The 21,421-nt window shown below is 40.0% G+C and overlaps 2 protein-coding genes across 3 annotated transcripts; one reads left to right on the top strand and one right to left on the bottom strand.

Annotated features, from left to right (window-relative positions):
- Positions 1 to 4,807: 4,807 nt before the first annotated feature.
- Positions 4,808 to 8,860, top strand: LOC127451671 (galactosylceramide sulfotransferase). The gene is made up of 3 exons (XM_051716523.1): positions 4,808 to 4,985; positions 5,394 to 5,681; positions 6,210 to 8,860. The coding sequence occupies exons 1-3, from the start codon at positions 4,867 to 4,869 to the stop codon at positions 7,123 to 7,125; spliced, it is 1,323 nt and encodes a 440-aa protein (XP_051572483.1). The 5' UTR covers positions 4,808 to 4,866; the 3' UTR covers positions 7,126 to 8,860.
- A 595-nt stretch (positions 8,861 to 9,455) lies between these two features.
- On the bottom strand, positions 9,456 to 20,535 carry LOC127451967 (cysteine protease atg4da-like). Of its 2 annotated transcripts, none has more exons than XM_051717066.1 (11): positions 20,428 to 20,535; positions 19,284 to 19,606; positions 16,297 to 16,380; positions 16,024 to 16,197; positions 15,582 to 15,882; positions 15,056 to 15,117; positions 12,040 to 12,191; positions 11,870 to 11,948; positions 11,482 to 11,558; positions 10,895 to 11,014; positions 9,456 to 10,044 (listed from the first exon to the last, which is right to left on the bottom strand). In XM_051717066.1, exons 2-11 carry the CDS (start codon positions 19,474 to 19,476, stop codon positions 9,880 to 9,882), a joined length of 1,407 nt encoding a protein of 468 aa, XP_051573026.1. In that variant the 5' UTR covers positions 19,477 to 19,606; positions 20,428 to 20,535; the 3' UTR covers positions 9,456 to 9,879. The 2 variants fall into 2 exon arrangements, 1 of the variants encoding a protein (XP_051573026.1); XR_007899168.1 differs by having other exon boundaries at positions 10,015 to 10,044; positions 10,895 to 11,373.
- Positions 20,536 to 21,421: the final 886 nt, after the last annotated feature.

Here is a 21,421-nt window from a genome sequence, read left to right as displayed (position 1 = left end):
ATGGTTCTCACAGACTCATATGACTTTACTTTTTTTTTTCTTTTTTTTTTTCTCCCAATTTGGAATGCCCAGTTCCCAATGTGCTTTTTAAGTCCTCGTGGTCGTGTAGTGATTCGCCTCAGTCCAAGTGGCGGAGGACGAATCCCAGTTGCCTCCGTATCTGAGACCATCAACCCGCACATCTTATCACGTGGCTTGTTGAGCGTTGCCACGAAGACATAGTGCGCGTGGAGGCTTCACGCCATCCACCGCGGCAACCATGCACAACTCATCACACGCCCCACCGAGAGCAAACCACATTATAGCAACCACGAGGAGGTTACCCCATGTGACTCTACCCTCCCTAGCAACCGGGCCAATTTGGTTGCTTAGGAGACCTGGCTGGAGTCACTCACCCATATGAATTTACATTGAACATTTAAGATGTTCTGCATTATTTTAAGCTATACTGTAATGCCATAATCTTTACAGAGTAAAATATATAATATTGCAACGTCACACAGACTTCAGGTTTCAACAATGTCTTCTATATTGACCTCACTTAAAATGAGATAATTGGCAGATTCTGACCCACATTCACACATACATATTGGCAGATCTACAGTACTACCATCTGAGAACTACAGCTTTACACAATGGTAAGACACAACAAGAGAATGTAAATACAGCATGCTTCGATAGTACAGTTAACTAAAAACATGACCCCAAGACCGTTTCACACATTTAACGGATGGCTGAGTTATTCAATCCAAACTCAGTCAGTCCTTACCCAGCCGCAATGCATTCTGGGTACCCGCCAGCACCACACTGCCCCCACCCGAAGAGGCTGCCATCCACTGCGGCCCTTAACAGTTTAATCCATCATCACCACATAATCCCATACAAACACCGGGCTCGTTGCGGGTGCCGCTGCTCACTCATAACCTGACTTCCTAGGGATGGAGGTTCAGGTGACGATGGTACCATCTATCCTGCTGGCGATGCAAGACGACAAAGGCTCTCCTCAGCTCCAAAGTCCATATTCGTCAGGGCCCCTGCCCATGGCTGGTATGGAGCCAGTGCAACCCTGTGCAACACCACTGTCCAACCCCTACGGGTCCCCATCCGAACCCTGTAGACCACGTCCGTAATATCTAACAAAACTTCACAGGGTCCTTGCCAATGGCTGTCCAATTTGGGGGCAAGAGCCCTTTTTTCCTCGTAGGGCAGTAAACCCAAACACGGTCACCAGCACTAAATTCCTGATCATAAGCGTGCTTTTGTTTACCAGCCGCTGCCTCTCGTCGCTCCCGAGCCATGCCATGCCACAGAGCTGTTCGGTATGTCCATAGAATCAAGGCCAGATGTTGGTCCCAGTCTCATTGATGTTTGCTGGTGAATATCGGCAGCAGCACGGCCTTGAAAGACTTTTTATACATGTATGACAGAGTGGTTGAATAAGACACGTTTCGTCAGTTTCTTCTCCTTTTATGCCGCCAGGCTTCCAAGAGTGCACATAAGCAATTGCTCACGTGTGAATGTGCTGGGAAAATATTCATATTTTGAGCCTTATAGTGGAATTTATTTTTTACCGGACATATGGCCCAAAACCATGACAATCCCAGAAAATCCTGGACAAGTGGCAATATACACCAAATTAAAAAAAATATATGATCCAACAAAACCAACGTCCCTATACACTGCTACATCTAAACCTAACGGATAGTGTCATAAAAGCAAATGTGGGATGAAAAAATGCAGTAGTTATGACACTTTCGGCTCACATGTTGACTCATTACAGGATACTTATCGAGTCCTGCCTTACTGGACTTGAACCCGCTCTTCCACATTCAAAGTCTGACGTTCTATCAGTTGCGCCACTGTGAAAGTTAGTCATACTTATAAAAGGTTGTCCTGTATGTAGTTGGTTATGTAAAGCAAATGTTAAATTGTATCATTTTTATAGTAAAAGTGTTTTGATGTAATAAAATAGTATTGTGAGGAGAGGAACAGAGCGAAAAATAATTGTTTATAAAGTGTTAATCTGCCGTGTTACTCGTGATTTGTGTAAAAGTGGATAAAAGTCATTGTTGCTGTAGCGCCTCTAGTGTTCATTTCACCAGGAAACAGCCAAGATATGTACATGTATGTACAAAATACATGTATTTTGCTGTACTCTGCTGCTGTGTGAATGAAGTCATGGTGTGGGTTAAATCTAAGTGGTTTCTCTCTCTCCGTCATGAGTTTGTTAGAACAGGGCCTCATCTGTCAAACTGTCACTCCTCCCAGCATCCTAAATTTGAGACTCTTGTAGAGTTTCCATGTTATGATCAGCATTCCGGTACTGGTTTGTTCTGGAAACTATAGTTTAAACCAGTTACAATCTGATCCTACTCAACTAAAGCTCAGAGATACTACATACATCAGACAGTATAGGGATATAATGTGTATAGTGATTCCTGGTTTATGATAAACTAAGCACTGTTGATTCACTCAGACCTTCGGAAATGACTACACTTTCATATTTCTGCTACTTCTCGAGGTTAGATCTATCTGAATGAATTTAATTGATTTTTACGTTATTTTACTTTTACTTTATTTTGCTTAATGTGCCCCAAAGAGAGAGAAATCAATCAGATATACAAGTAGTCACTGCAAATGAAAATAAAATGCAGCGTGCCTAAGCCATCAATAAATAAGTAAATAAGGCTACAAAAAAAACTTGTTCTAATGCTTTCGAAAGATACTTACATGAAGTATGTTTTTGCAAAAGCAGGCACTGTACAGCAAAAACACTTTCAGAGAAAATGTCAATTCTCAGATCCCCCACTGCACGCTCAACAGTACCAAACAAAATCACTGATTAGATAGTGTACTAATTTGAAGATTAGAGCATTTAATAAAGCAAAATGTTAAAGCTGACATTTGGGGGGCCTGGGTATCTCAGCGAGTAAAGACGTTGACTACCACACCTGGAGTCGTGAGTTCGAATCCAGGGTGTGCTGAGTGACTCCAGCCAGGTTTCCTAAGCAACCAAATTGGCCCAGTTGCTAGGGAGGGTAGAGTCACATGGGGTAACCTCCTCGTGGTCACTATAATGTGGTTCTGGCTCTCGGTGGGGCGCGTGGTGAGTTGTGCATAGATGCCGCAGAGAATAGTGTGAAGCCTCCACACGTGCTATGTCTCCGCGGTAACGCGCTCAACAAGTCACGTGATAAGATGCGCGGACTGACGGTCTCAGACGCGGAGGCAACTGAGATTCGTCCACCGCCACCCGGATTGAGGCGAGTCACTACGCCACCACGAGGACTTTGGGAATTGGGCATTCCAAATTGGGGAGTAAAAACGGGTTACATTTTAAAAAGTGAGTTTGGGGTGGGACTGTCTTTTTGTTGACCACCAGCAAGTCTTCTGCATAGGATGCTCCTATATTTCCTCGCTCAAGCATCATCTAGAAGCTTCCTTCCAGAGGTATCTGGAATCTTTTATCAGAAAGCCTCTCTTTCTTGATTAAGAAAAAAAAAAAATGTAGTCTAATACAAGTAGGCCTACTTGAGTTTTGTAATCTGATACAGTAACACAAATAACATCGCTCCACTATGTTACTGTCTAGACCACATGAACGTTTCTAACATTTTCCAATTATCTGTTGGGCTATGAAGTCTCATACATTATACTTGTTTTTACATAATACTGTAAATTATGTTCCTAATTAGTATAAACACTTGAGTCTTGCCTATTTACTTGAACGGTACACAAAAACAACAATATAGCGTTGATAACTTTTATACCTTCAAAATCAAATACAGGCTAATGTTGTCAATGCACACGTTGTAGAACCACAACACATGTAAGCCAGCTGTTGGGTGTAAAAGCTCACTGTGACTATAGTAGGTGTGTTTCATCTTCCTGACCACCAGATGGAAGTAAATGTAACCATCTGCAGAGGCAGTGAACCCAAATTCAATATGTTTGTGATGAAACTCCCAATGCTTCAGAAAGCTTAAGTTTTCCATCTCTACTGTCAGACTGAGCCATATCTATTAACTTTAAATTGTTCTGATATCATTCAACTTTAAAGCACTCATATTATGGAACTAATGTTACATTTCCCCCAACTTAACAGCATGAAATATCCATCTTAATGTTATATTATACCATTACATTGTTATCGTCATAGTTTCAAAAATCACTAGTAAGTTTGTCATGAAGTAAGTGTGCCTCACCTTTTCCCCAGGAGGACTGCCGAAGTTTGCTTGGCTAGAAACAAACAAGTGTTTAGAACCATCCCTCATCCCACCCTGCAAAAATTATTTTGGCAGAATACAAGGCTATTTTTGACAGTCAATGGAGAAAGATGTTTTTTGCCCACATAAAGGTGTAGTTACAACATCGACCAGCAGTTGCAAACTGCTGAAGCAGCCAAACCCTGACCTATTGGGCTCACAGTTCATCTTAGGGTGATCACTGACCCCCACAGTTGATACCACCTTCTGGACACACTTGGGCTTACTCATAATTAGAGGGTCAGTGATTTGGAATAACACACACTTTGTTGGACCTTGATTTCTTTTGGGGAAACATCTTTCACTTCAAGACAGAAATAAAAAGCTGTCTGTGATGAAATGGGTGAGAATGTTTGTAGCTTGAAGGAGTGTGAGATAAGACTTGTTTCCCATGGAGTATGCGCTTGTGTTTCCCTGATCCGGCCTAGAGAATTAAACGGGTGAGAGGAGGCCACCAGAGACACAATCCGCCCTCCCCTTACGGTCATCCCGTCAGATAGAGAGAGACAGAGATAGAGCGAGATAGTACCTGTAGTGGAAAGGTCTTGATCTTGGGAATCGAGAGGTACAGAATCAAGTGTTTTAGGTTCTGGTTCTGGAAATGACTCTACGTTGGTTGTCTTCACAGCTGTGGAGGCACAGGGTCAGCGGTCTGTTGGCAGTGCTGGCGGTTTTACTGCTTCTAACACTGCTCGCCACTCAATCTTTGCAGATCAACAGGTAAGAGACTATGCACTTACAATTAAAAAGCTTGAATCATGATTTCTCTGGATGAAGGTTCGAAAATACAGCTAGTTAAGATGATTTGTCTGAATAATTGCAGTTTTTTGTAGTGGTCACCATCGGCGTCGCCAGGTCATTTTTCCGGGGCAATGTTTTGACTGTAGCCCCGAATGTAATTTTAAATGTAGGCTACGCAATAATATTGCTACCTCCCCCCCCCCAAGCATCAAGTCCTAGAAACGCCCCTGGTGGTCCCTTTAGATTTTGTGTTCCATTCAATTGCATTCCTATGTATTGTGAACTCTGATCTGCGAATTTGACTGCCTTATTAAAACTGGTCTTGTTAATTGGAAGCAGTCTGACCTAGAGAACAAAACATCTCTAAATGGAAGCTTTTGTGTGCAGGTTTGCCCCTTCCAGGACCCATGAATTGAGACCTACAGAGGAGAGAAGGAATCACAGAGAACCTGCTCATAGACACACAAAACATCACACTCAAAACACACACCAAACGCCCAAACAGACTTCGCCAACCAGCGATGACCAGCAGAGGGCACATCCACCTGTGGTGTTCCTGAAAACACACCGGACTGGCAGCAGTACAGTGCAGAATATCCTGTTTCGACTCGGGGAAAGAGAGAGTGCCACCTTCGCCTTTCCTTACCACACGTATCAGTTTAATTACCCAGACAGGTAAGTGCACAGAGACCTAAATTAGGGTGGCCTATGTTTTGCCTTGCGAATATGGGACGAGCGTTATGCCACTTAGATATTGGGCAAAATACAGGACATTCTGGCTAAAATGGCACAGTAGGGAGAGCAATATAAAAACAGGGTGCAAATTATTGGGGGGCTTACAGCTATGACTCCAGAGGCTGCTAAAATCAACCCAAATCACTGATACATTTGTGTTCATCTAGCCTACACAATGCATTAGTTAAAAGCATGTCTCTTTGTTGTTTTAAAGCTTGGATGTAGCATCTTTAAGGCTACAAATAGAGACATTTTCCATTTCTAATCATCAGTAACTATTTGGCTTGTTTGAGATGAAAGTCCAAAGCACTTTTCAGTGCATTTTAGCACTACGGTTCTCTGTCCTGAGTACGGTTAGCTCACCTTACTGAGAAACCCAGTCAGGGAACGGTTTGTTATCGTATGTAACAGTGTTCAAGTGGAAATGCTACTGGAACCACCATTCTTTTCTCTTGCTTGCTTTCTCAGATTCAAAGCGGCCTTTGTGGACGAACTTCCCGAGGGTTCCTCTCAGTTCAACCTGTTGTGCAGTAATATGCGTTTGGACCTGACGCAGGTAAAACAGGTGATGCCCCCGAACACTGTCTTCATCACACTGTTACGAGATCCGGTTAGGGCCTTTGAGTCAGTCTTCAGCTACTATACCTCCACCGTCCCAGCATTCCTCAGTGCATACAGAGCCGCTGCTGACACTGCTAACAGAGGCAAATCTGCCCTCTCTGTATTCCTGGACTCTCCCAACAGCTTCTGGGACCCGAATGAACCTGGAAACGGTCTGGCCAAGAACCCCATGAGCTTCGACATGGGGCTGAATAACCAGAAGTGGAACACTTCCTGGCCAGAAGATCTGTCTCAACTCGAGGAGGCGTTTCACCTGGTCATGATTGCTGAACACTTTGATGAGTCTCTGGTCCTCTTGGGGGCTCTTCTGGGACTGGACCACGAAGATTTAGCTTACGTTCGGCTAAACTCTCGTGCAAGCGACAGTGTGACTGAGCTGGACAAGAACATGATTGCAAAACTGAGATCGTGGAACGTGTTAGACACTCTGTTGTACGAATTCTTCATGCAAGTGTTTTGGGAGAAAGCAAGACAGTTTGGGCTGGAGAGGTTGAACGTAGAGGTTGCAAAGCTTAGGGCGTCTACGGAAAGCGTTCGGCAAAAATGCGTGTCGAGGGCTGCAGTGCCACCTGCTGAACTGGAAGACTTGTTGCGTCCGTGGCAGACAGAATCGGTCACTATTGTAGGATACGAGGTACAAGGAAACCTTTCGCTCCAAGATCAAGGTTTTTGTGTTCGGTTGATGTTGCCTGAGCTTCAGTATCACTCACACTTGTACTTCAGACAGTACGGTAGAGATATGAGAGCTGCTCCAGCGGACTGAACCTTGAAATGGACCAAAAGGTGCTGCTAACTGTCTTCGGCCTAGTCTTGGCCAGATGAGAGGAGAGACACACAGCGGTCTATCAAATCTTCATGGAACAACCCTGGTACAGATGAACCATGATGGACCCACTGCACCTTCTGAACTCTCAGTAGACTGAACACCTGTCCTGGATAAAACCAAAACTGAACACTCCTTCACAGAACAGTGACACATGATCTACATTAAACTGAAACTGTTAAACTGATGGTATAATTAAGTGTTTTGCATGATGACTTGATATCAAGCACTAATGAGAAACCTTCTAGTCACTTTTACACATAGAGCCTTTGCCATAAACTGAACAGCACTTTTCTGTTAATTGGTCATATGCGAACAGAACCTGTTGTTGAAGTGCTGAAAAAACAGTTCAGGTAATATGCAGGCTTAAGCAGTTAGACGCAGAACAACGAATGGAACAGAATACAGGTTTCTAGGTGCATTTTTAAAAGTTAAAGTTCATTTTAACTTGACACGTCTTAAAAAAATGCAGCATTCCCACACAAGTGCATTGGTCAAAGATGTCCATGTAGTGCATGTTTACATAGAAAAACAATTAAAAACAGCACAGACGGATGAAAAAATGTGTTTTGTGTGAACACCTCCTAACTTTGCCGGAAACATTCTGTATTGATGCTACTGTGTGATCCAGGGGGTCAGGAATTGGCTGGTTACCAGGTCCCTGTTAGCCCCTGCTGGGAAATGCTGGAAATACACCCAATGATGGCAAAAAGCATGTTTTTCTGATTGTTTTTGAAGGGCTCCTACAAGCATGAAATTAATTAATACATTTCCCTATCTTAGGGATGCAAACTAATAAGAGGTGAAAAAGGTGAGAAAATCATAGCATTTGTTCCGGATGTACAGTGATCCCCTCCCTGATTTCTTCAATTTTTGTGTATTTTTCATACTAAATTATTTTAGATCTTCAAATGAGATATAACCTAAAACAAAGGTGACCTGAGTAAACACAATAAACAGTTTTCAAATATATATATATGTTTTTTATTAAAACAAAAAAGTTATCCAACTCCTATATCATGTTTGGAAGACCCTGTCTTCCAAACAGTTCCACTTTAGACTCCTCAGTCCACAAAACATTCTCCCAAAAGGTTTGAGGATCTTCTGGGTTAGCAGTGGTTTTCGCCTCGCCACTCTTCCATGGATGGCATTTTTCGCCAGTGTCTTTCTGATAGTGGAGTCATGAACAGTGACCTTTATTGATGCGAGAGAGGCCTGCAGTTCCTTGGATGTTTTCCTTGGCTTTTTTGTGACTTCCTTGACACGCTGTGCTCTTGGAGGAATTTTGGAAGCACGGCCACTTCTGGGAAGGTTCACTACTGTGTCAAGTTTTCTCCATTTGGAGATAATGGCTCTCACTGTGATTCTGTGAGTCCACGAGCCTTTGAAATAGCTTTGTAACCCTTCCCAGACTGATGTGTCAATCACCTTTTTCCTCATCATTTCTGGAATTTCTTTCGACCTTGGCATAGTGTGCTACAGGGTGAGATCTTTTAGTCAACTTCATGCTGCTGTAAAAGTTTTATTAAGGTGTTGATTTGATTGAACAGGGCTGGCAGTAATCAGGTCTGGGTGTGTCTAGTCCAGCTGAACCCCATTATAAATGGGGTTTCATAGATTTGGGGATTTAGTAACTAAGTGCGCAAATACTTTTTCACACAGACCCAGTTGTTAATGGATAAGTTTGCTTCATTAAATAACATTATCATTTAAAAACTGTATTTTGTGTTTACTCAGATTGCCTTTGTTTTATTTTAGAGTTTGTTTAATTTTATGAAACAAGTATGAGATATACACAAAAACAGAAGAAATCAGGATGGGGGGCAAATACTTTTTCACAGAACTGTATATTTTCAGTTGACTTGCTTGTATTTAAAACTTTTTTTTTTGAGCATAAATTAACCATTTAAAGTGGTTTTAATAAGGACAATTTAGAAAATTTTACCAAACAATTTGGGCAACTTAGCTTCAGAAAAGGTGACTAGCTGAAAGGTGAGTAGTTTGCATCTCTGCTATCATGGACGAGTGATCGTTCACATGACAGCTGATCCTGGAACGGAGCATATGAGCAAAGATATCAGCCTCCAGATCGCATCCTTCCAGGGAACCCTGCGCTAATCAAGAAGATGGCTGCCATTAAAATTAATACCAATGCTTATGTCAGTAAATGATAACAGAGTTTGGATAACTGTGTATGCTAAATGACAGTCATTTTTTGTATTTTTGGATGGGCAAAGAAAGTCGCTTCCGTGTAAGCGATTCACAAATACATGTCTAGAGGCAAATTAGGTTTTCTTTATCTGAATGAAATATTTTAATTAAAAGCTTTGTGTACATAGTTTACCAAATACACAGAAAAATACATAAACAGTGACTTTAAACCAGTGTTAACACACTCCCACAAATCTGTACAAAGGTAACATCTACCCCTCTCAAGTGTCCATCAGAGATGATCTGAGGGCTTCAGTGTCTGCGGTCATTAGCGTCACACAAAACACCTCGACGCTAATCTGCTTAGCCAACTGCTCACCAAACACACGGTAAGAACTCCTCATATTCTCCTGTATGCCAGTGTTTACAGACGACAATTACATTGACAAAAATAAACAGCAGCAGCTTGTTAAAAATACCCAAAGTTCTCTCAGTAAACTAAATCGGTTTGTAGAAAGAGTAACAAACAGGAAATCGAGTTTGTCACAAGAGAACAAACTCCTCTGTGCTGTTTTTGTGTTTAGTTCGGCTCCGTCTGTCTTTGGTGTTTACGTGAGTGATCGAGTCGGATGTGAAACCCCGCTCCCCCTCATCATGACCATCTACAAATGTGAAGATGGGGTACTTCTCCTCTGATGATGTCATAACCTGCGAACAGGAGAGAGAAAGTTTGATCATGCTAGTTTACCGCACCTATATGCTGATAATTGATTGCATTAGTCTGGTTAAAAAAGACTTTTGACAATTAGCATCAAGTCTGGTCCATTCTGTATCTCAAACCTGCCCATCTGGCACCAACAATCATGCCACGCTCCAAATCACAGAGATCACATTTTTTCCCCATTCTGATGGTTGATGTGAACATTAACTGAAGCTCCTGACCCATATCTGCATGAGTTTGTGCACTGCTGCCACATGATTGACTGATTATATAATCGCATGAATAAGTAGGTGTGCAGGTGTACCTAATAAAGTGCTCATTGAGTAAGTCTTATTATCTGACATAACTTAGTTTCTCAGGTAAATGTGTCTTGTCTTTTACAAGGATCTTTTTTAGTGGCTGTGACGAGGAGAAGGGCGGGGCTGTGAGTCCGCACGGCCGGCCCCCAATCGGGCTAATCAGCCGAGGAGAGGGATAAGGCCGAGCCGGATGCGGCAGTTCGGGAGAGAGAGAGCCACAAGCAGCTGCCGTGTGTGTTTCATTAAATATTACTTTGACTGTTCAGCCGGTTCCCGCCTCCTCCTTGCCCATTTTAAACCCTGTTACATTGTTGCGGCTCACGGCCCCGCCCTCCTCCTCATCACACTGACAAACAAGGCAAAAATACTAAATAAGAACTGGTTTTTTCCTGCATAGCTGTGCGAGTTTATCTCACATCACTCTGTGCTTTCTTCTCACATAATCAAATAATGTACACTCCAATCAATATTTTGTCCGTGATCCCTCTCTTAGTATCGCTCTAATCAACTAAAAGGTCTTTTAAACCGTTCCTCTTACCGTAGTAACATCCAAGCACAATTTCTGGAAATCTGCCCTGCTGCTGGCATAGAAACCAAGAGTACAGCTGGGGTCCATACGATTAAATGACATCTTCCTCACGGTTTTACAGTGAAACGACTGCAGAGAGACATATTGCAACACAACACTTCAGTTCAGTTCACTAAAACTATCAAACTATACTGAGTTAAAGGGATACTTCATTTTGAATGAAAATGATCTCTCATGTCGTTTCAAACTCGTATGACTTTCAAAATGAGATATTTAGCAAAATTTCCATGTTGTTGTTTTTTATAGCACCATAAATGTACTATATAAATATGCTGATTTTGAAACTTTTCCTCGCACAAAGCTACTGCATGACTTCAGAAGACTGGTAATGTAGTGCACAAGCCGTATAGACGTCTTTTATAATACTTTCATAGTGCTTCTTTGGCCTTTTTGGAGCTTGACAACCCCCTGGTCACTGTCTGCTTACACTGGATGGAAAAGAGCAGCGTGAAAATTCTTTAATTCTTCCAAGAGGGTAAGCTTTGTCAGATTATTTGTCATTTTTGGATGAAATATCCCTCACACTAAGTGCTCACCTCTAAAGGGAAGTTGTCTTGCGTGACGTCAACAGTAGACTGACAGTAATGAGGATCTAAATAGATCAGCTGATCATCTGTGTGACAGAAAATCCCAAACACACTTATGAAGAGTGATTCACACAAATGTTGGTTTCACTATATTAGTGAGGACATCATATATACGCAATGGTTTTTATATGGCGGTAATGATATTTGCGAAGCATAACCCTCACACAAACCTGTTAATATCAGTAGATTTTAAGCAAAACTTGATTTGGCTGATTCATAAGTCTTTTTGTCGGCTTTAGTGATGATCGGTTTCATGAGAGGAGGTTTTCAGAAATTTGGCCTCACAAGTATTGCAAAACCTGCACACACACACACATTTAAATGCCACGTGACTCACTCTGAAACCCCACAAAATACAGCGAGTGTTTAGGTTTCCCTCCGATGATTCCAATACAGCACCTGAGCTCCAGCAGTCTCTACAAACACACACACACACACGAGTTATAAAACTGCAGAAATTCTTCCTCATGATCAGAGATCTGTGTGTTTATGTGTTTGTTAAAGCACCTTGACACACTGAGTGTACGTGGGGTTCAACACATCTCCTCCGAGACGCACGGGCACCAGTAGAATGAGTGATTTCCACGCAGACCTGCAGCTCACAGAGAGATCATCTGTACGAGATGTTCCACAAAGACTCAACACGTCTCCAACATACACTTCAGACAGACAGAGAAAGAGAGAGATGAGCAGACATGTTATGTAAGGGTTAGTGGTAATCCCAGAGGTGCAAAAACCATATATGCAAGGTATGCAATGCACAGGGGCGCCATGTAAAAGGGGGCACCAGCGGCTCACTAAAGGTGGTGCAATCGGCCTCCTCAATGCATATAATGGATGACACCCCCCTCGCTTGACAGACACATGGGGGACAAAATGTAGTTTTGCATACCCGCTTGGAAATGTGTAGTTGCGCCCCTGGGTAATCCCATCAGAATCGTCTCGCTAAGGCTAATTTCATGGCTAACATTTTATGTATCCAAAATACACACAATTAAATAATATTTCAACACTTTTGGCATAATTTGGCAAAATTACAGCTTGATTGGAAATGCCAGACAATAAAAGTATTCTGCTTACAAGTGATATTTAGCAGAGACGGGTCACCTCTATTAAACTGAATGGGAGACATTGGAACGCCCAATGGTCGACGAATGTAGAAAGGAAGTCCCGCCTTACAGGTAACAGAAACTGATCACCTTTTAGATATAGAAATCACCTGCCAATCAACTTGAGAACGCACATGCACATTAGCTTTACTAGCCAGGATTTGAAAAATGTCCTTTAATCGTAATCTTGGAGATTTTGGTCTTTCCCCATTTAAGTAGACAGGAGCTGCACTGTCATGCCTGGAAATATCTTCCCAGGAGTTTTCCAAAGATGTCCAACAGTGGACTGACCTGCTACAACGACTTCGTATTCACGTTGAATTTTCTTTGTTTTCTTCAAACATCACTCGTCTCATATTTCGCCTCAAGCACTGACACTTTTGTCCACTTGGTTAACACCAAGTACACTAACTTTTGAAAAACTTTATTAGGGGTGGAATTGTCTGGTGTGGCGGAAATGACGCCACAAATGTGGGACAGTGACGTTTGCTTATAGGAATCATTTTCACACAAAAAATATTTAAAAAATTCTGTTTATTTCACTCTTTGTTTAGGTGGTCATAGTTTTAAACATGTAATAATTTGTGTTTTTATAATGGATTTTCTTAGTTTAACATTGAAAGTCTGGGTCTGGGACAAGAAAACGGTCAAATCTATACATAAAAGGCTTTTAAAGGTGCACTCAGTAACTTTTGTCTGTGTCATCTTGGACTTACACTGACACCTAGTGGTTTGGATGCAGCATCATTTAAAATCAATAGTTTTCAGTTTCAGATGCTATTGTAGAAATGTAGTATTCACAGTCAGCCATGATTACTTTAATCAATGAGTGAAAGTGTTCAATAACAGGACGGTTACTGAGATTGAGTAGTATTCGGCTGGTCATGTGATTCTAACATGTGGGATTGCACATTTAAGAGTCTCTATAAGATCAGGTGGTCCACGGTCTTTCACATTACATCACATGAATAAGCACAGATACATGTTGCCCATTTCTTAGTTTAATCTTGATGAGAATCAAACTGTGCATGAAGGTTGACCTGTCTTTAGTTCTCGGGACCAGGTGGGCCTCAAGCCCTTTGATGATCCTTATCTAGATTAGGTCTACTTGAGTTTACAGTCGGGGGTACATTGTTTCACCTCTGTTTCACCCCTGTGTGTAAGGCCAATATGGATAAGGCCTGCCCACTGAATGCCTATAAATTACAATGTATGACTCCCCAAGTCAGACTTGATGACTGCAGCGCGCGACAACACGCTCTGACGTGTAGACTGATGCTCCTGATCTTCTACAATAAAGAATCCTGCTGAAGCTTTACCCGAGTAAAAAAATTACTGAGTGCACCTTTAAAAAGTACCAAAAATAAATGATGAAGGCCTGGTGAAAAGTTTCCAAGTCAGTTTTAATGTGACCTTCATACAACAAAAAGTTCTTGAAATAAGAAATCTGTTATTTTTAATAAAAAAAATCAGCCCAAGGGACATGAAATTGAAGGCACATCCATTTATTGAAGTTTCCTTTTGTACAATTAAGGCACCCTGAAAACGGTCCTCCAGTATCTATAAATCAAGAGACACACTGTTGAGTTCTTATTTAACCCTTGTGCGACCTTCGGGACATTTTTGTCTTTTTCATTTTTGTTTTTTCGATCATTTTGTATGTGTTAATGCCAACGGCATAAATTTTGCCAAAGGTGTGTATTTTTTGGGGAATTTTGATATTTCAACCTCAGTTCCTATAATACATCTATAATACACTGTGTACACAAAATAGTTACACTCAGGACCTTCAGGACAAAAATGTCCCCATTGAAACCCATTAAAACTGCAATATTTGATCCCAGTGCCATTAAAGCATAAAATCATGAATTCTATGATATTATGCTTTCATTCCAGAGTCCTGGCTTCAAAATTTACATTTTTTATATTTTCCACCAGATGGCGCCATTTTTCCTCATGTTTAGCCTATGGAGCAAATACATGCTTTTCCCCTATTCTCTGTTTGCTGTATTATAGAGCACTGCAGGACAACTGAATAAATGATGCAGCTAAAATTGTGTGTGTGTGTGTGTGTGTGTGTGTGTGTGTGTGTGTGTGTGAGAAACAACAGTGGCATTATATAAACAAACTGGCATTTAAACGGTTAAAATCCTGAAAATGAATAAATATTTGGTAGTTATGATCAGGACTGATGTTGGTAAAAAAAAAAAAAATCTAATTTAAAGTGGCAAATAATATTAATATATAATATTATTATGCCAGTTTTTTGATGCAGACATTGTTGACCTCTGAGTAACTTTTTTTTATTGACGCACAAGGGTTAAACAAAGGCTGTATTATTTTACATACAAGAACAGAACAGACCTTTCTAAAACAAACTATGATTCATTGCCAAATCCACAGGAAGTACTCACCTGTGCAATCCTGAGCAACATACACCACTAGATTCGACACCTCAGATGCGGCTACAGCCTTCCTGAAACACAAAGCCATAATCTTTTCTGTCATATCTTATAAGGCATTCATTGTAGCTGAAATCTCACACAGCCAGACTGTTGACTATCAGCAGGAAGTCTGGTCCATATTACAGTTGATTCTGAACAAAAACTGCCCAATAAGACAGGAAGAGGCTCTATGACAGACATGTTTCTTGCTATTAAGCGTCTCAATCAAAACTCTGAGTATCTTTCACAGATTTGATGTGATGAATGTCATAAGCGTGTCAAATCCAGCAACTCATTCTTCCACAGAAGTGCTCATTGTGCTAGTCTGGTAACTTGTGAACATGATAGACTGATATAAACCTGAGCAACTGGCTTCAGGAAATTGCATAAAGCTAGCCTATAATCAGATTAAAGCTTATTGTTTTGAGAAAACTCTTGCTACATTTGTGTGCAATATGCATTGGATAAGACGTACTTCCCAATACCGTTTACTTACTGTAGTATGTGAGCTGCGATGGATGGGCCGTACCAGTCACCTGCCCGCTTCCCAGACGCCCTGCCCATTTCCACCAACTGGTGCAACCCGAACGGGGCAGAGGGCAAATCTCCAAACCAAGACACCAGCTTCCTGTGAGTCCTGTCTTCATTAATCTTGCCGTCTAATATTGTGTCCAAACTGCGTCTGCGAGGTTTCCCCGGGACACGCCGATTCTCTCTGAACGAATCGTCCAGCACGCATGGTTCAACGACCTCCAGGTCATCTTTGGTCTGATGATGCGTCACAGGCCACGTCCAACCTCAAGAGAGAAGCGGTATGTTTGGAATGGCATACCACCAACTATTTTTGAAATAAAGTAGTATGCAGTGTGTACACTGTATGTAAAATTAAGCTGTTCACACATGAGCAACAGTTTCCACTGTGAATAAACTATGTGTACCTGCAGGCATCATGTGCAGCATCAGTCCCTGTGCTAACAGCATCTGTGCGCTGCGCAGCATACAGCCCCATCCAGCGTCAGACGTGAGGGCGGAGCCATCCAAAGGCGGAAAACCTTTCCTATAGGTCAGCCACAGCATAGAGGAGAACACCCGCCTCAAACACTCACGCTCTCCTGACGTAAAACACAAGTTTAGGAGCATGTTGAAGTTAAGACTCATAGATGTGTTTCATTCACTGAGAGTGGAGTGATATTGTATCGTTTCCTGTTTACCACTGTAGCTCAGCTGATAGGACTGTCCCAGCACATGCAGAGGGCTGCTCTTACTGAGACGAGATTTGGTTTTCAGAGTCCAGCCTACAAACACAGAAAAAGAGAGATGAGAGAATGTTCCTGGTCCTTTTTTAAAAGGAATGTTCCAGGTTCAATACAAGTCAAGTCTTGTGTTACCTCTATCTAGTGGCATTTTCATGTTTAAATAAGGGAGATTGTAAATGTTTAACATTTTAAAATATAGGGTGAAGATGGGTTAAGTGGGACGGTTAAGCTTGATCCCAATGTGATTTCCTTAAATGGTTAAAAACCATTACTAAACTAATCTTTGGGGAGTAAGCAATTCATTTTTGAGGTTTTAAATTGATGATTTTACGTCAGGATGTGTGGCAGAGCTTATTTCATGACCACCAGTGGGAAAAGCAATGATAAAGAAAATAACAGAAATTTGACAAATCTTTTTAAATATGAACAACTAGTCTTGACCAAAAAAAAAAAGCTCTCATAGAGCAGAAAACAACCAGCTAATTTGTTTTACTCACAGACAAAAATATAGCTAGTAATAGCTAAGTATATGTCTTTGACGATTATGTTAGTGTTGCTTATATGCTGCATTTTCGCTTATGACTTCACAAAACATTAACAGAACATAAAATATCACATATCATTAAAGAGGTGATTATCTTTCAAACAAGCCCACACACAAGATAATCAGATGCATAGATCATTAGATAATCCAGATGAAGCACAATGTTACATATGACCACCAGGAGATGGCGCCAAATACAAGACACAGACTCAATGATGACTCAAATGGCACAGAATGAGACTCATTCTGTGAAATCTCATTACTAAAATCATGTCAGCATGCTCTGCAAACCTTTAGTTGTGTTTGCATGTGTACTTAGTTCTTATGTACAATTATTATGTTTTATTTGTTTGGAGAGGCATTTGAACACTTGGAGATGTTTTTGGACACTAGGATAAATTATTTTTGTAATTCTGTAACTTTTGATTGCTTTGTCGTATCAACACAACATTTTTCTCAGATAAAGTAGACATGATTGGTAACAAAACAAAAGCAGTTTTTCAGAGCCATCTTATTTACACCCAGATATATAATGTCAAAACATAAAAAAATAAATAAAAGGTGAGTTTTGGCTCACTTTTTTTTTTGGAGATTTTTCAGATGTTCCTTCCAGTAATCAGTAGGCTGAGAGTCTCAGAATGTAAAATAATCTATATCATTAATTTTTTCTTTTTCTTTACAATGATACCAAACACTTGACCCTCCTTGATTTTTTGTCGAGTTATAAGCCTTTAATTTTAGGTATGCCACTGAAACAGGAAATCTTTAAAAACACTTTCAGAGCTTAAAGGGTTAATGTTTGTAAATGTTACATGCGATGATTTATTATGTGAAAGTGAAAAAGAAAATATAAAAAAATAATTCCAAATAATTTGCAGATATTTCCTATAGAATCTTTTTTCCTCTGTCCCACATTACAAATACTGCCTGAAAAAAATAAAAATAAATCTGGGATTTGGTCAAAAGAGGGTCTTCATAAGGTTCTTCTTACCAGTAATGAGTACTTCTTGATTTTTGCTTTTGACTAAGGTCGGAGACACCCTAAGCTTTCGATAAACGTATAATGTCAGGTTTTGTGGCATATGATCATAATTAAAAGTGCCAAGAAAAGTACAATTTCCAAAAGTGTCCCACTTTGCCAATTTTCAGCCTATTGTGTATACAAAAAACCCTAAAACTATAATTATTTAAAAGTAGTTTTTATTTTATTTTAGTTAGTTTTGGATTTATGAAAAACTATTTTAGTTTAGTTTCAGTTTTTTTTCAATAATTTCAGTTTTTATTCCAGTTAACAAAAATGTTTTCATTTAGTTTTCATTAATGATAATAACACTGCAGTGATGCACTTACAATGGAAGTGAATGGGGCCAAAACATAAACGTTAAAATACTCACAAGACACAAGACGTAAACAATATACAGTATGCGTTAACATGATTTTAGTGTTATTAAATCACTTACTAACCTTTTCTGTGTAAAGTTATATCCAGTTTTACAACTTTGTTGTGATGACGACGTAACGCTGTAAACCTTGTAATCCTACAAAAACGATGATTTAAACAACTTTACAGCTCAAATAATACATGAGTTTTAACAGAATTTATGCAAGTACTTTTATTAAATTATAAGCTTCACACTTCTGCCTTTAAACCCTACAAAAGTTGGCCCCATTCATTTACATTGTAAGTGCCTCACTGTAACACAGATTTTTTTTTTTTGTTTTTTTTTAAAGAAAAGGAGGGAAGAGTCGAAATTTTTTTTTGGTGCTATTCAACATTATGCCACAAATGCTGTCCATTGAACACGGAATATTCCTTTAACCCCAAAAACAAAATAAAAAAATAATAAAATTATATTTTGCAGATATAAAACAGCCTATTTTTAAGACCATTCTCATTATCGCAATACATCAAAAAAAAGATGGTCATTACGATATTCTCTTTACCGCAACATGAAAAAAATATATATATATTGTTTAATTTGTAAAGTATTTATAAATCATAGTAGTAATCCATTGGTACTGCATTTCATTTGTGCAGATTTTAATACAAAAATATTGTACACTGCTTTAATATAGTAAAAAGAAAATACGTTACGGTAATGAGGATAATCGAAAACAATGGTAAAAGTAAAACGTCCAGATGAATTATAGTAGTAATGAAAATTTTCATCATGCAAAATAGAACTTTTTTTCAATCCTTTTCAAACTTTTTTTTTTTTTTTTTTTTTAAATATGACCAGGACATTTCCTTCCACACATTAATGTTAACTCGTACAACTTTTCTCAAAATCATTTTTTTTTCCTCCAAGTTTCTCTCCAAAGTGAAATGTTTACACTTTTTCTCAGGTAGAGAAAGAACTTTACTGAGCGTGTACTGAACACTCGTCAATCACTCTACCTCCATATTTGACGTTATTCCACGCTGAAACGAGTTTAGTTTTAAGTTTGGCTTTCTCCTTTCGTTCCTGGACGTTTCCATTGAGTTCTTCACTAAGATCCAGCAGTCCAGGGTTCGAAAGGTTGACCACCTCAAAAGAGGCGAGATCTTCTGTAGGGTCCCCCGAACTCGAACACTCATCACTCATATCCATGACCTGCTGGATGCTGTTGCCATGACACCCAGAGTATCTGAATCAACTGACCAATCAGATGAGGGATGTGAACATCTCAAGACCTCTGGATGTTGCATGTACCAGTGAAGCTGGACGTGTTCACATGATGCTGTTGAACAGTGAGATAAATGTTAATATGCCACCATCTTTTAAGTCAAATAATTTATTTTAATGTTGGCATGAGTTAACATGAACTAACAATGAATAATACTTTTAAATAATTGTTTAATCTAATGTTAATGTCTACATATAAATTGTTAAGGGTGTTAAGTGCTATTGTTTTAATGATATAAGCAGAAAATGTCTCTATTCCCTGAACGGTATCAATTAAATGTGTCTGTGACCGCGAAAATTGGTCGCGGGCCGCGGTCAGTTTGACCGTTAATACAGTTAAATTTGAAAATGCTATTTTGCAACCGTTGCTTTTTGCCACGTGGAGTTCTTCAACTGTTTAAATCGCTTACTGCACCTTTAATTCATGATAACTTTTACATTAAACAATGTTAACATACATAACTTTACTGTAAACAGTTACTATCATTAGTTATAAGAGTAGAGTATTACATACATTCATAAAAATACGGTGGCAGATAGTACTTTGAGATTTACTATGTTACTGAATGACTGTCATTTTTATATATCATGGTATTTACAAGGCACTCCAAAGTACTCCATGGTATTATCATGGTACATTCCCAAAACATGGTATTACCATGGTACCATGTCCCAATGTCGAATGGTAGTGTTTCATTAGTATATGATTCACGTGAATTACAGCTGTAACATGTATTGTATGAGCTGGTTGCCTTCTGACGGAATTATTACACCTTAAAAACACTTTCCATATACACACTCGCCTTTTAGAAGACTAAACAATCCGTTTTCTGTTTCGAAGGCGATTTTATTTTAAACATGTGGTAAAATACTCACCTTACATGCTGTTTTACTGTTATGTCATTGTACATAAAGGAGGATTTTTGCTGGAAGTATTTCAAACGAACATGCCGCAACGCTGCTCAGATTCACTTCACTTCCCCCAGCAACAGAGATAGTATCTGCTTTCTGATTGGCTGGCTGGTGATTTAGCACTCTCTGATTGGCCAGTGTAGTGAACGTGTAAGGAAGTTGGTGCAGTTATAGGAATGCCCCCAAAATACGAGGCTTATTTCTCTGCAGAACTAAAATGGGCTTTTCCCAATCAGTGGGTGTTTCAAACTATTGAGATTCCCTACTTTCATTGGATAGTTTAGAAACGCCCATCCTGTTTGGAAACGCCCACTGATTAATACACTGAGATTCCCTACTTTCATTGGATAGTTTAGAAACGCCTATTCTGGTGTGGAAACGCCCACTGATTAATACACTGAGATTCCCTACTTTCATTGGATAGTTTAGAAACGCCCATTCTGGTTTGGAAACGCCCACTGTTTAATACACTGAGATTCACCGTTTTCATTGGATAGTTCAGAAACGCCCATTCTGGTTTGGAAACGCCCACTGATTACTACACTTAGATTCCCTACTTTCATTGGATAGTTTAGAAATGCCTATCTTGGTTTCGAAACACCCACTGATTACTGCACTGAGATTCACTGCTTTCATTGGATAGTTTAGAAACACCCATCCTGGTTTGGAAACGCCCACTGATTACTGCACTGAGATTCACCGCTTTCAGTGGATAGTTCAGAAATGCCCATCCTGGTTTGGAAACGCCCACTGATTACTACACTGTGATTCCCTACTTTCATTGGATAGTTTAGAAACGCCCATTGTGGTTTGGAAACACCCACTGATTACTGCACTGAGATTCCCTACTTTCATCGGATAGTTTAAAAACGCCCATTGTGGTTTGGAAACACCCACTGATTACTGCACTGAGATTCCCTACTTTCATCGGATAGTTTAAAAACGCCCATTGTGGTTT

The sequence above is a fragment of the Myxocyprinus asiaticus genome, chromosome 14, assembly GCF_019703515.2.
Source record: "Myxocyprinus asiaticus isolate MX2 ecotype Aquarium Trade chromosome 14, UBuf_Myxa_2, whole genome shotgun sequence".
Taxonomy (NCBI): domain Eukaryota; kingdom Metazoa; phylum Chordata; class Actinopteri; order Cypriniformes; family Catostomidae; genus Myxocyprinus; species Myxocyprinus asiaticus.
This window is presented reverse-complemented; position numbering and strand designations above follow the sequence as displayed.

What these genes read in the sequence shown, in the direction of transcription:
- LOC127451967 (XM_051717066.1), bottom strand. Translation starts at nt 19,476, where the DNA reads ATGGATATGAGTGATGAGTGTTCGAGTTCGGGGGACCCTACAGAAGAT. An exon ending in GCTGCACATGATGCCTGCAG is followed by an intron (nt 15,883 to 16,023) that starts GTACACATAGTT and finishes TTCTCTCTTGAG; the next exon opens with GTTGGACGTGGCCTGTGACG. An exon ending in TGTTGCTCAGGATTGCACAG is followed by an intron (nt 12,192 to 15,055) that starts GTGAGTACTTCC and finishes GTCTGTCTGAAG; the next exon opens with TGTATGTTGGAGACGTGTTG.
- LOC127451671 (XM_051716523.1), top strand. Translation starts at nt 4,867, where the DNA reads ATGACTCTACGTTGGTTGTCTTCACAGCTGTGGAGGCACAGGGTCAGC. An exon ending in CAATCTTTGCAGATCAACAG is followed by an intron (nt 4,986 to 5,393) that starts GTAAGAGACTAT and finishes TTTTGTGTGCAG; the next exon opens with GTTTGCCCCTTCCAGGACCC. An exon ending in CAGTTTAATTACCCAGACAG is followed by an intron (nt 5,682 to 6,209) that starts GTAAGTGCACAG and finishes TTGCTTTCTCAG; the next exon opens with ATTCAAAGCGGCCTTTGTGG.